Here is a 13,456-nt window from a genome sequence, read left to right as displayed (position 1 = left end):
TACCCTAGGGTCAACTGAAACCAAGGACAGGAGGAGAGCTTAGGGGTGGCAGACTGGTGAAGTGAAGGCTTGGGGGAGTACTAGTCTCTGAGCCAGAAGGTCTCGAGGAAGGGTCTTCAGAGGAATGGACCTCAAACCTGCATTCTCATGGAAGACATAGCAGGAGGGGGGTGTGGGAGGACAGCTGGAATTTACAGAGGTCTGTGCTGCCAGGGGGAGGCCTGGTGGCATAGCAGTTAAGAGCCGCAGTGAGCTATGGCTGCTAATCAAATGGTCAGCAGTTCAAATCCACCAGCCACTCTTTGGAAACTCTATGGGGCAGTTCTGCTCTGTCCTACAGGGTTGCTATGAGTCAGAATCGACTCAGTGGCAATGGGTGCTGCCAGGGAGCCCTGGTGGCGCAGTGGTTAAGCATTTGGCTGCTAACCAAAAGTTTGGGCATTTGAATCCACCAGCTGCTCCTTGGAAACCCTATGGGGCAGCTCTACTCTGTCCTATAGGGCCTTTATGGGTCAGAATTGACTCGACGGCAATGGTTTTGGGTTTGGGTTTGGTGCTGCTGATACTTGTGTCATCATTTGCTCCAACCTTCTTTTTTCTCTCACTAACCCTTCCTCCACTAGCATGAAGCCAAGATCCGCTCACTTACAGAATACATGCAGAGTGTGGAGCTAAAGAAGCGGCACCTGGAAGAGTCCTATGACTCCTTGAGTGATGAACTGGCCAAGCTCCAGGCCCAGGGTGAGGACTTCTTAAATCTCCAACCCACCTATCCTGGGGCCTGAGATCCCAGAGGAGACAGGAAGGGAAAGTAACTGACAGACATCAAAAGAGACTACCTGACTGCTTGGTCACCAAAACATCAACCTGAAATCGTGGATGTCAACACACATGCCACTGAGCCAAGTTGCATGTCACTTATTTTGCAGAAACTGTAACCCTCCATTGTTCTCTGTCCCTGCTATTTCAAATTGGACTGTTCTAACCCAGAAAAACATCTCTGTGGGTCTATTCTGGGTGGCTGTCCCCTGCCCTGCTGGGAGCTCTGATCACAATCTCAAGAAGTTCTTTCTGGAGGAGGTAGGAGAGATGTAAACTGGCTTTTCCCCTTTTCCCTCAGAAAATGTACATGAGGTAACCCTGAAGGACCAGGAACCAGACATACAGGATGCAGATGGAGCGAAGGTGAGTGGGGAAGGTGTGGGGGGCACTTAGGGCTGACAGGGCGAGGGATGCATGGGCCTTCATATAGCTGTGTCTGAGGTCTGCCTTTGAGCTCAGGATGGGGTTGTTTGCAGAAGGCCCTGGAGCTGCAGATGGAGAGTCACCGTGAGGCCCATCATCGGCAGCTAGCCCGGCTCCGGGACGAGATCAATGAGAAGCAGAAGACCATCGATGAGCTCAAAGAGTAAGGGTTCCCCCGGGCCAGCTCTAGGCTCCATTCGGTGCTCTCACCTTACTGTACTCTCTCAGATGCTCCCTTTTGGGCCTAGGATCAAGTTCTTTAGTTTCCCTGTCATTCCTTCAATAGTGACACAGCTTCACAGGCCAACTTCAGGAGCTACAAGGAGTCAGGACCAGTCCCTAGCTTTGAGGTTCTCATGATTAGATATCTCAGGATTCCTTCCTCTATCATGGAAACAATGACCTGAGTCTGCCTCTGATATCCAAAAGTAGATCCATCAATTCTAAGTGAACTCATTTGTACAAGAAGGAGGAATACGTTTGGAGAGCTGGTCTTCCCTTTTTCTCTCTCTCTTTTTTTTTTTTCTCCCTAATTCTTCCTTACCCTCCATAGCCTGAATCAGAAGCTCCAGCTAGAGCTGGAGAAGCTCCAGGCCGACTATGAGAAGCTGAAGAATGAAGAACACGAGAAGAGCACCAAACTACAGGAGCTGACGTGAGTGACAGGCCTGCCTGCAAACCTGTGGTCATAGTGGTTGAGAACTGCCTACTCAGACACACTTGCAGAGGCAAGACGCACATGTAGGCGTGAATATGGCGACTCACATGAACCAAATGCCTCAAAAGATAAATTGGTAGGGTGGGGATGGAGGAAAAAACAAGACTATCAGAAATGACCAATGTTGAGTATTACCTGACATGGAAAGATGTTTGTGATGTTCCGTTAAGTGTAAAAAGTAGGTTACAAAACAGTATGAATGGCATGATCCCTTAAAAATTTATATGTGGATGTATATAGAGAGAAAGAGACAGAGAGAGACACAGAGTATCTTTGGGTACTAGAGGTGGCTCGTTGCTTGACTGCTAACTGAAAGGTTGGCAGTTCAAACCACCCAGAGGTGCCTAGGAAGAAAGGCCTGGCACTTTGCTTCCAAAAGGTCAGCCTTGAAAACCCCATGGAGTGCAGTTCTACTCTGCAACATATGGGGTTGCCATGAGTCAGAATCAACTCCACAGCAACTGGTTTGGTTTTTGGTATGTATATATATGTGTACACACAGACACACACACACACACGCATAGAAAAAATAGTTCGAAAGTAGGGACACCAAAATGTCAATGGTGGTTTCATCTGTAGGAGGTTTCATCATGGGCTTTTTATAAAAACTCATTTTACTTCCCCTTTTTTTTTCCCTAACTTTTGCACAACGAACAAGAGTGACTTGTATAATAAAAAGTAATAAAACAGGAATGAAAGGAGGAAGAGATGAAGGAAGGAAGGAATCCCGAGGAGTCTTTATGTTTCCCTCCTTCTTATCTCTGCTGCAGATTTCTATACGAGCGACATGAGCAGTCCAAGCAGGACCTCAAGGGCCTGGAGGAGACAGTTGTAAGTGATATTCTTCTGTGCCAAGTTAGAGAGTCAGGGGAGTTTCTTTTCCGCACCCAACTTCCTCCTAACCCCATTCCGCCTGCCTTTCTGCAAACAGTCTGTGGCATATTCAGGACACTTCTTTTCCTAAAGGATGAGTGACTCACCTGACCACATCAACTGAAGGTTCTAGTAATGCTGGAGGGAGAAGGTTGACCTAGTAATTGACTGCCCCAAATTTTCCATCATTCTTTCCAGGCCCGGGAACTCCAGACCCTCCACAACCTTCGCAAGCTGTTCGTTCAAGACGTCACGACTCGAGTCAAGAAAGTGAGTGCCATCCTCAGAGTCTTCTCCGGCCCCTTGCTGCCTTCAGTGGGATTGGCTCAGCCTGGACTGGGTAGGACCTGTTGGGACTTGGCCTCAGGACAGTCACCTCTTCCCCTCTGTCTTACATCAGAGTGCAGAAATGGAGCCCGAGGACAGTGGGGGGATTCATTCCCAAAAGCAGAAGATTTCCTTTCTTGAGAACAACCTGGAACAGCTTACAAAGGTTCACAAACAGGTAAGGGTGGAGAAGCAGTGAAGACAATGTTTGAGGCCAGGTACCCGGATACCCAAATCTTTGGAGTTCCCCTGGATTTAGAAAACCTAGCTGCGTGTTTTCCCCCCTTCTGCCTTTTACCTTCCCTACTAATTCCTTATTTATACCATTTTTTGGTTCCAGTTTTACCTTGCTCTTTGTTCCATGCTTGTTTTCCCCTCTCAAAGCTCCCAACCCATCTCTGTTAGATGTGGAATTTCTCAGCCCTGCCTCGGAGGAAAGAATCCCTGGGTGGTGCGATCAGTTAGGCGTTCAACTATTAACCAAAAGGTTGGTGGTTCGAACCCACCCAGGGGCACTTTGGAAGAAAGGCCTGGTGATCTGCTTCCAAAAGGTCACAGCCTTGAAAACCCTATCGAGTGCAGTTCTACTCTTGCGTACATGGGGTCACTAAGCATTGTCATTGACTGGAAGGCAACTTTTTTTTCTTTTGTGACCTTGGAGGGAGAGGTTGAACCTCACAGAGGTTTAAGAGGCATAGGGCTGCAACTCTACAAGAGGGATACTAGCCTACACTTTAGCCTGAGATAGAAGACAAGAAGAACAAAGGGACTTGGTTCAGTTGAACTTCTTTTGCAAAGAGCACTCCACCTGCCTAGGCCTGGTGCGGGCATGCAGGGAATTTAATTATGTCCTCCAGATGGTCCACCCAGCTCCTGGTTGGGGCCAAACTCCTGTGTATTAAGTTGCTGCCTCTCTGTCTCCCTCCTTGCTGCTGCGGTTCCTTAGGTGGCTGGCTGGGTTTCAAAGGTATGGGGTGGGGAGGTAGGAGGGGCAGTCCAAAGGAGTCAGGACAGGAAATGTTTGGTGCCTACAGAGCAGAAGCATCCTCCCTAGCACCAAATATCTGAGCCTTGGAGACCAGCTCAACAGTCTGTCAACTGGCTCTTTTAACTGATTCATAAGATTAACTCTCCCTAACCTCTACCTCATTTGCTTCTTTTCAAAGCCACCTTAAAATTCCATTCAAACTCATGTTCTCCCTAGCTTAGAGCTTAAATTTCTTTTTTTTCCCAGTGCAATGCCCAGCATATGTAGTAAATAGTACTATTATTTTTGGGGGTGAAACAATCCCAGCCCTGTGGCCCAGTGAGAATCTGCAGGATTTATTTACAGCAAAACCTGCGAAAGCCAGAACTTGTGTAGGACGGAAGCTTGTCATAGAAGGAAAACTCAAATATTTTCCACTAAAATGAGCACTAGAAAAGTGGACTGCACCCTGTTAAAGGTAGAAAACTTGCAAGACCTGGAAAAACAAGGCAGTCCCATCGAATTCCGGCTCTCACTGGTTCCACCATACTTCATTTGGGCCTGCAGAGGGCTTTAATACTATCTTTTCCCCTTTGCTTATTATAAAGACTGTGTAATAGCATTACAGAAAAGTGGAAGGACATGGGGGAGACACTTGTAGTCAGTTCTGCCACTCTATTTTCATTTCTTTGTGGTCACTTCCCTCCCACCCCAAGTCCAAATGCATATTGCTTTTAAAGGAACTTTTTCCTTGGGAAGCCGCAGGCTGTTTTTTTCTCCCTCATTGAAGCATCTGCCCCTGCTCTAAGAACCAAAAACTACTCACCTATAGAATAAACAAGGTCCCTGGGTGGCGCAAATGGTTTGCGCTTGACTAATAACCTAAAGGTTGGCGGTTCGAATCCACGCAGTGACTCCACAAAGAAAGACCTGGTGATCTGCTTCCGTTAAGACTATAGCCAAAAAAAACCTTATGGAGTAGTTCTACTCTGTCACACATGGGGTCACATGAGTTGGAAACGACTCAATGGCAATGAATTTTGTTTTTTTGGGGGGTGTGTTTTTGTTTTTTAATAGAATAAATAGAGGACCTACAACTTCCTGCCTCAGCTTACTCAAGACTAGAAAGGGAAAGGAGAGAGATACAGAAACTTCTTAGTTAAGAGAATCTCAATAGCCAGGGCTACCAGCCCTGTTACAAATTAAGCTAAACTATTGTCACAGCAAAACGGTATTTATAATCTATAAATTGTCCAAAATCAAAGCTGCGGAGAAGTATCTTCAGCTCCTGTTCCCTTTTCCTCAGTGTTCCCTGCTACACCGATTTACCCAACATCATCCAAGGCCCCATGCCTTCTGCAATCTCTAGTGCCCCCAGTTGTTGTGTGGAACCTTGTAAAAAGATCAGGAAGTCTTTTCTGGCTGCGAGGTGGTTGCTGCCATGCTCTAGCTTTATTTAAACGGGGGAGAGACAGCCCAGGAAATCCTTGAGTGTGAAGGCAATGAGCACAAGGCTGTGAGACTGCAAACATTTTCTTTCCTTCCTGTGGGGTCCTGTGTGTGTATGTGTGTGGGGTGGGGGGCTCCTGTTTTCCAGCTTCTGCTCCTGCTCTGCACTGCGCCTAACCCCTACTCATTGCCCTCAATACCATATCCACCCTCAACACTGCTACCATGTTCTTGCTGCCCATCCTTTGCATGACCACGGAGCCGCCTCTGGGTAAAGGGGTGCCTTGTCCCCATAGTTGCCCTGGGGCTGTTGCTATGATACAACCTGTGAGATATTGGGGAGGGGGTCCTAGACCAAAACGAGCCTGGGACCCAGTGCTGTCACAAGAGTTCTGGGATACAATGGAGATGGTATACTTTGTTGCCCAGAAGGTGATGTAACTTTTTAATGCGTGACCACCCTTTGGTCAGACAGAAGGAAAGACCCAGAATAAACAGCATATTAGGTGATGGGAATGGGTCCTTTCAGTGAAACACCGTGTTTGCCTCTTCTCTGACTCTTGATGTTTCTTTATTCTCTCTCCCCACTTCCCACCCCCACACTCCACTGGGTGGCTCTATCTTGGGTTGCTCGCCTTTCTCTTGGCCTCTTCCCCTCGGCTCACCCCACAGCTGGTACGTGACAATGCAGATCTGCGTTGTGAGCTTCCTAAATTGGAAAAACGACTTAGGGCTACGGCTGAGAGAGTTAAGGCCCTGGAGGGTGCACTGAAGGAGGCCAAGGAGGGCGCCATGAAGGACAAGCGCCGGTATCAGCAAGAGGTGGATCGCATTAAGGAGGCTGTTCGGTACAAGAGTTCGGGCAAGCGGGGCCATTCTGCCCAGATTGGTGAGTGGAGGGTGCATGTCAGTAGGCAAGGTGGGATTACCACCTGGAGCAATTTTTCTAGCAAATTCCTAAGTGCCAAGCAACTAGATTATTGCTTTTTACCCACCCCCAGCCTTATCCCTTCTCAAAAATAAATAAATAAATAAAAGTATAAAAGTAGATTATCTTACAAGCAACTCAGTTCAATCCAGCTGGATGACCTCAGTGAGCAAGGCATCTGCAGGGTAACAAACAGCCTCCTCATAGTCATTTTTCTTTCTTGACCTCAGCCAAACCCGTCCGACCAGGCCACTACCCGGCATCTTCACCCACCAACCCCTACGGCACCCGGAGCCCTGAATGCATCAGTTACACCAACAGCCTCTTCCAGAACTACCAGAATTTGTACCTGCAGGCTGCACCTAGCTCCGCCTCAGATCTGTAGTGAGTGACCAGGGAGGGGTGTGGGCTGGAGTCCCAATCCAAAGATCTCTGGACCTTATGAGGCCTAGGGTTGGGTCAGTTACTGGGTGAGATTTAATTATTTTTCTAAGTAGCTTCCTTTCTAATCCTTTCTCAACGTCATACATGCACCTCCGATTAGCAGATGGGCCTCTGCCCTCCCAGCCTGGGGCCATGTTTACTGTCTTCAGTTCTCTGGGGGGTGGGGATAGCTCTGTTCCTGAAGGTGCAGGTGCAAAGGTAGTGGTCTGGTGGTCCTCAGAATAGTGGAAGGTGGGCGCCAGAAGCCTCATTTCTCTCTGCTCCATCCAGCTTTGCAAACTCCTGTGCCAGCAGTGGGGCCACATCTTCCGGCGGCCCCTTGGCTTCCTACCAAAAGGCCAACATGGACAATGGTGAGTGAAAAAGATGGGTACTCCAGCCTCTGGGATCCTCAGAGCAAGCAGAGAGGTATAAGAAAACTAAGTGGCCCTGTAGCTACAGGTCTGATACTGCCCATCCCTTTAGGATATCAGGCTCTCTTAGAAGTGGATTCCTCCTATTACCTTGTCTATCCCCACCTTTACCTTCCTATTCTCTCTTCCTCTCCTTAGGGAGGGGTCAGGGAGGCTTTTTCCTTAAACAAAATAATGATGCCTCTTGGGGTAGTTGGGGATAGAGTGCAACAGTCCCATAGGTAGCTATGCTCCAAAGAGTCTTACCTTTTTCTTAAAGGGATTAGGGTGAGAGAAGGTTTGGGGAGACTCTTACTAATGCCCAATCTCCTGTTTTCTTCTTCTAACCCTGTGTTTTCAACAATGGATCTCTTCAGGAAATGCCACAGACATCAATGATAACAGGTACACCAGTCCCCACTGCCCTTGGGTTTTCTGGGTAGAGTTAGAAGAAATTATTACGTTTCTCTCGTGCCCTTCTTAAAGGTTCCCTGGATCCTCTGGGGGAAAGAAGAAGAAATGAGAACTGTTGTCTTATCACTGTGTTCATCCAGGAGCTCCCAGTCATTCCCCTGCCTCAGTGCGGCCCACCGTCCCTTCACCCAGTTCTTCTGTGGCTTATCCCTTTTCCAGTTTGGGGAAAATGCCATGGACATTTGATGACCTGTGTTTCTTTCTTACTTTTTGGGAACTTTGTGACCTTGGGCAAGGCAGCTACATCTCTCTGGCCTTGATTTTCCATGTGTTCCTGTCAACCATGAATCATCCCTCCCTTTGCTCTCTCATAGGAATGCATTTAGAGCCAAGCGGTCCCGACAGGAATGCTTCCATTTATAGAGTTGGCAGTGCTGTGATGGTGGTGCACTCTTCTTTTCCTCCAGGAGTGACCTGCCATGTGGCTATGAGGCTGAGGACCAGGCCAAGCTTTTCCCTCTTCACCAAGAGACAGCAGCCAGCTAATCTCCCACACCGACTGCTGGATACCTGCACTTACAGGTAGCTTCGGGCCTCTTCCTCTGACCAGCCTCAGGTTGCCTCCTTTCTAGCCCTTTAGCCTCTCTGTTCCTCCTGCCCTTTTTTTTTTTTTTTTTACCATCTCAAAACTTTTAGTATCCAGTTACCCCCTCAACTCCTGCTCTCCTTTCCTGGGGGCTTCCTCTGTACTGCTCTGTGTCATCTGGCCACCGTCTCCCCCTACTCCCTTAGGCTTTTGGCTATTGTAGTAACCACAGTACTACCTTTCTGCCACTAGGGGTCACTGCCACATATCAGAAGTGAGCAAGGGCCTTTGTAGCTCTAGAGTGGCACATTGGTCACAGAATGTAGACATTAGGAGCCCTTGGGAGAGCACACCAATCCTACCTATCCTTCCACCCTAAAATAATGTTGGATGGATAGCTCTTTTCCGAACTGAGAAGTCTCCAGTCAAGGAGATGTTTGATTTCCGGCCAGACCTGTTTCCTATCCTCCGCATATTTGTATATACCACCAGCAAGTTTTAGAAGGTTCCTATGAAGCCTAACCTTTTGTCCCTCTAGCTTCAGTGTCAGTACTCCCCTCCCATCTTGCTCAGTGGAGGTGGGAAGCAGTTGTCTCCCCACCTCCCAGCCCCTCCTTTTCTACCTCTGCCCCCAGGCCCTCTCCCTAGCAGCATAGGCACCCTCCTGGTTCTTCTGGGTCACCAGGCTTTTCACCAACGTTGCTTTAGGGCCCAGAACTGGGCACTGGGATCCTGTTCTACTGCTCACTTTGGAACCTTGAGGAATTAAAAGAGAACAGCCTCTTAGCTGGGCTGCATCTAAGCCATGTCCTTCCCAGGATACTAGGCCAGGCACACAGCAGAAAGAGACCAGAAGCAAAGAAGCAAGAACAGGGAAGGAGATGTTAGGGAAGGTCTGGGGCCGGAGGAGCAGGGGGTGGGAATGGGATATCTGTACATTGGTGTTAAAGGAACATGACTATAAACCAAAGTTTGTGCAAATGCCACCCTGTTCCTTGGGAGCCAAGAGCTCAGCACCTGGGCTGCAAGGTGATTCCTCACACCCTTTTTTTCTTTCTTCCCCAGTTTCTAAGAGGGACTGAGGCCTCTTCTCTCAGCATGCTGCAAACCTGTGGTCTCTGATACTAACTCCCTCCCCAACCCTTGTTGTTCAACTGTACTATGTTCGATGTCTTCTCTTACTCTGTATCTCTTTGTACTCTGTATCTAGATATCAAAAGCTGCTGCTATGTCTCTCCTCTCTGTCTCACTCTCTAAGTATCTAACAATGTATCTAGCAATTTCTAAGCATAGTCAACCCTCCTCATTTGGGGTAATAGAGTGGAGGGTGAGTATTTCTTCTTTTTTTCTCATATATTTGTCTCTCACACTGAGTGGTGTTAGTCACTGAGTAGAGGTCACGGAAATGATTAAAAGAAAAACGAGAGCTAGAGGGCTATGGCCCTCTTTTCTCTCTCTCACACACACGCACACACAAAAAAAGCCTTAAGCAGAAGAATGTCTTAGCATCATAAGAAGACACAGAAATAAACTCTTCCTCCCTCCCTTCTCACATAGATCACAGGTAGGGGTCAATTGGAAGGGCTGCTAAATCATATGTATAATTTTCTTCATACACCCCCTCACCCCAACCAAGGGATTCCAGGTGTTCACCTCTGGAATGAGTTGGCCTATTGCCTCCCTCTTCTATTCTCCCCTGGACTGAGAACATGGATCATTTCCCTTTCTCTTCCAATCTTCTCTGATATCCTTTACCCCACAGCTCATGACCAGAACCCAGAGTTGATTAAAAATATTTTGAAAAATTGAGGAGGCAGACCCCTCCCAACAATCTGTCAAATAGGTTGCTCATCTGTCCGTGGTGATAGCTATGGGCAAGCACAGTCAAAACTATTGATTCCTTGGGTTTAGGCATGAACAAGCTGGGAAATTCCTTTTGTGTGTGTGTGTGTTTGCCACAGTTGCCCTCAGATTGAAGTGATAAGCTGGATTCCTTTCTCTGTCCTATATTGGGCTGCACGTTCCTCCCATCTCCATCTTTTGGTCTGGGGGCTCTCAGTTCACTGGCAAAACATTTATCTCTAGATACCTTCCTTTCCAGCAGGAGCCTGATTAACCCCAATACACATTTTTTATTTTTTCACAGAGTTTTTTCTTTAATGTTCCCATCTGGTATTAAGTGCACTTTAAGGAAAGGAGCAGGGCAGATTTTCCAGAGGTGAGAGAGCTCAGGGGCTTAACCCGAGGGCTCTTCCACCACTACATTCTCAGCCCACATGCCCCCTGGAGACTTGAGAGGGCTGTTGTTTTGGTTTCACACAGTCCTCTCTGTCCACATGGTGCTCAGGTGGTTTTCCAGGTAAATGCAGTGATGGAGAATGAAGGTCACTAGCCAGCCCAAGTTACGAAAGAAAGTCTGGTGTCCAGATAGCCAGTCTTATCTGGGCTAGAAGACCAGGATCCCCCAGCAGCAGGCATCCATCACCTAGATTCTTCTAAGTCAGGCAAGAAAGCTTAGTGTGAGTGCCAGCTGGTAAATACAAACTTTATTAGTGTGTTACTCCTATAAGGGAAAAAGTCCCTGCTCCCTTTACCTGTTAGGGCCCTTTTCACAATTAAGGAGAAATGCAAGAAAAAAAAAAAAAAAAACAGGGGTGTGGGATAAATTCCAAAGTGGCAGTTTTCAAACATTTTTAAGAACAAATCTTACATAGAACCTAATATATAAAAAATAGCTGAAAGTGACACAGACCTGGGTGGTTTGCATCTTCTTTGTTTGGTGGAAAATGCCTCATTACTTGAGGAGCCCTTGAGACAGTACTAAGAGCCTCTGAGGTTCTGCACAGCAGTTTGAAAACCACCACTCTGAGGAAAGGGTTCAACGTGGCTCCCCTTCACTAAACCTCCAACTCTTAGCAAAGAGCGGAAGGGTAGGTGAGCCGTCCAGACCCAATAGGAGAAGACAATACCTGTGCACCTGTGATCTGGGCATGAAGGGAATCAAGCTGCTAAAGAATTTGAGTCCCCTGCTTAGAGGAATACCAATAAAGGGACTTAAGCTAATATTTGCCACCAGGGCACCTGAAAATCCAGTGGGTTTTATGTAATCTTGCCACTAAATGATTCTTTTGAAAAATACATAAGGAAATGCGAAGGTGTAGGGCAGAGGAAGAGGGAGCTGACACGGAGGGGGCAGCCTTCTCTTCAACAACATGTAAGGGAAATGTAATCCACTTACACATATGAGAAACGACACACATACAAACCCTTCACCAGAAGCCTCATACTGTGTCCTCCTCCTCCTTCCCACTCTCACTGCATCCGGTCCAGAGAGCCAGGGTCACAAAGGACACCTGGCCTGCCCACTCACATCTGCCAAAATGTTGCATGCCAGCGTGGAAGACAAACCAAACTGCACAAACCCCAGTGTGTATTTACTTGATGTACATAAATACCTTTAAAATAAAAGAAATTCAATGATGACTCTACACTGTTGTAAATCTTCTTTATCGCCGCCCCCCGCTCCCCATCTCACTCCCTTCTTTGCAGGTAATGGCACTTAGAATGTAGTACGTACTCTTCCAGATGTTTTTCTATATATTTATACACAGCTATTTTTTTCACTTGACAAAATATCTTGGAGATCTTTTCAAGTCAATAAACATAGTTTACCTCATTAAAAATATATAATTTTCCATATATTTTTCCTGTAATTTATTCAACCATTCTACTATTGGCTGGTATCTAGGTTGTTTGTAATTTTTAATTAAAAATGTATCTTCTTGTGCTCATCATTTTTCACCCAGACCACCACTGCAGTCTCAGCATCAATTCCTGCCCTCTCCCATGCCTCTCCATCTCTCCCTTGCCAGTATCTCAATTCTCTTGGCCCAAAATCATCTACATCATCACCTTTCTAACACCCATTTCAGAGCAGAGGTATCTTCCCTGCTCCTTCTTCACAGCTTCTGGGAGGAATGCAGAAAACTGCACAACCAAAGAAGGAAAAAAAGGGCAACTAAAACCCAAGAAAGGCACCCTGGTGATGCAATGGTTAAGCATTTGGCTGCTAACCAAAGGGTCAGCAGTTCAAACCCACTGGCACCTCCCTGGAAGAAAAGACCTGGGGATCTGCTCCTGTAAAGATCTCATCCTAAGAAACTCAATGCGGCAGTTCTACTCCGGCCTATAGGATTGCTGTGAGGGGTAATCCACTCAATGGCACACAATGACAACAAAATATAAGACCCTACACACCCAACTGGGCCCTCAGTGCTGCTCCTCATTCTATCTGTATGTCTCTTCTTAGTTTCCTCATCTACCTTCCAGAGTAACCTGGTCTCATCCTTCATTCCTGAAAATCTCTTTCCACCCATTTCTCTTAGGCAACAACTTTGTCTTCTGCTTCAAAGGGAAAATTAAGGTGATGGGGCACGGAATTCTTCACGCCCCCCCCCCCACACCTACACACTTACCTGTACTTGCACATATCCTTTCCTTTCTCCCTTCTGACAAGTGGTAAATCTCCCTTCTCTGGCTAAAGTCTAAAGTCAGTCCCTGGTAGATCCTTCATTCTTGAGATACTTGCACCAGATCCCAATATATAAAATAACAAAGTGAGTCAGATTTGGGCACTTTGCATTTTCTGTGTTAACTTCTTCTTAACATCTATCTATGGTTTCTTCCCTTCTCCATGTAAGATCTCCTCCCTTTGCCCTGTGTTTGTCTATGTTACTTCCCTATCTTACTTACAATATGTTAAAAGCACTTAAGGGGTCTCCAGTGCCTACTGTCTCCTACCTTAAGTCTTGCTTCTTCCCACTTGTCCAGGTCCAGCCCTACTTTGCTGTTTACGTCTCCTAGAAACAGACTCATTATTTCTTGGCTCCATGCCTTTGTACACTGTTCTACTCAAAAAAAATTTTTTTTTAATTTTAACCCATAGCCCTGAACTCCACCCAGACTTTGATACCCAGCTCAAAATCTCCATTCTTTTTGAAGTCTTCTCTGACCAGCCACACATCCTTTCTCTACGTCACTAATGTTAGCTCATACACAGCTCCAGTACAGCACTAATCTCTCATATTACAACTTTCTCCTTTGGTCAGCTGGT

General features: G+C 46.8%; 1 protein-coding gene across 1 annotated transcript in view; it reads left to right on the top strand.

The window, feature by feature from the left end:
- KIF5A (kinesin family member 5A) overlaps positions 1–12,202 on the top strand; it is a 30,452-nt gene extending 18,250 nt beyond the window's left edge. Inside the window, exons 17-29 of the mRNA XM_064283987.1 lie at positions 624–741; positions 1,121–1,185; positions 1,299–1,408; positions 1,799–1,900; positions 2,734–2,794; positions 3,035–3,106; positions 3,237–3,341; positions 6,252–6,468; positions 6,738–6,891; positions 7,222–7,304; positions 7,721–7,748; positions 8,225–8,339; positions 9,409–12,202. Coding sequence (XP_064140057.1) covers positions 624–741; positions 1,121–1,185; positions 1,299–1,408; positions 1,799–1,900; positions 2,734–2,794; positions 3,035–3,106; positions 3,237–3,341; positions 6,252–6,468; positions 6,738–6,891; positions 7,222–7,304; positions 7,721–7,748; positions 8,225–8,303 — 1,194 coding nt within the window. The 3' untranslated portion in view covers positions 8,304–8,339; positions 9,409–12,202. The remainder of the gene's footprint in view (positions 1–623; positions 742–1,120; positions 1,186–1,298; positions 1,409–1,798; positions 1,901–2,733; positions 2,795–3,034; positions 3,107–3,236; positions 3,342–6,251; positions 6,469–6,737; positions 6,892–7,221; positions 7,305–7,720; positions 7,749–8,224; positions 8,340–9,408) is intronic.
- The last annotated feature ends 1,254 nt before the right edge of the window (positions 12,203–13,456 follow it).

The sequence above is a fragment of the Loxodonta africana genome, chromosome 4 (genome assembly GCF_030014295.1).
Source record: "Loxodonta africana isolate mLoxAfr1 chromosome 4, mLoxAfr1.hap2, whole genome shotgun sequence".
Lineage (NCBI taxonomy): Eukaryota > Metazoa > Chordata > Mammalia > Proboscidea > Elephantidae > Loxodonta > Loxodonta africana.
The sequence above is the reverse complement of the archived record's forward strand: the minus strand, read 5'-3'. Positions and strand labels throughout refer to the sequence as shown.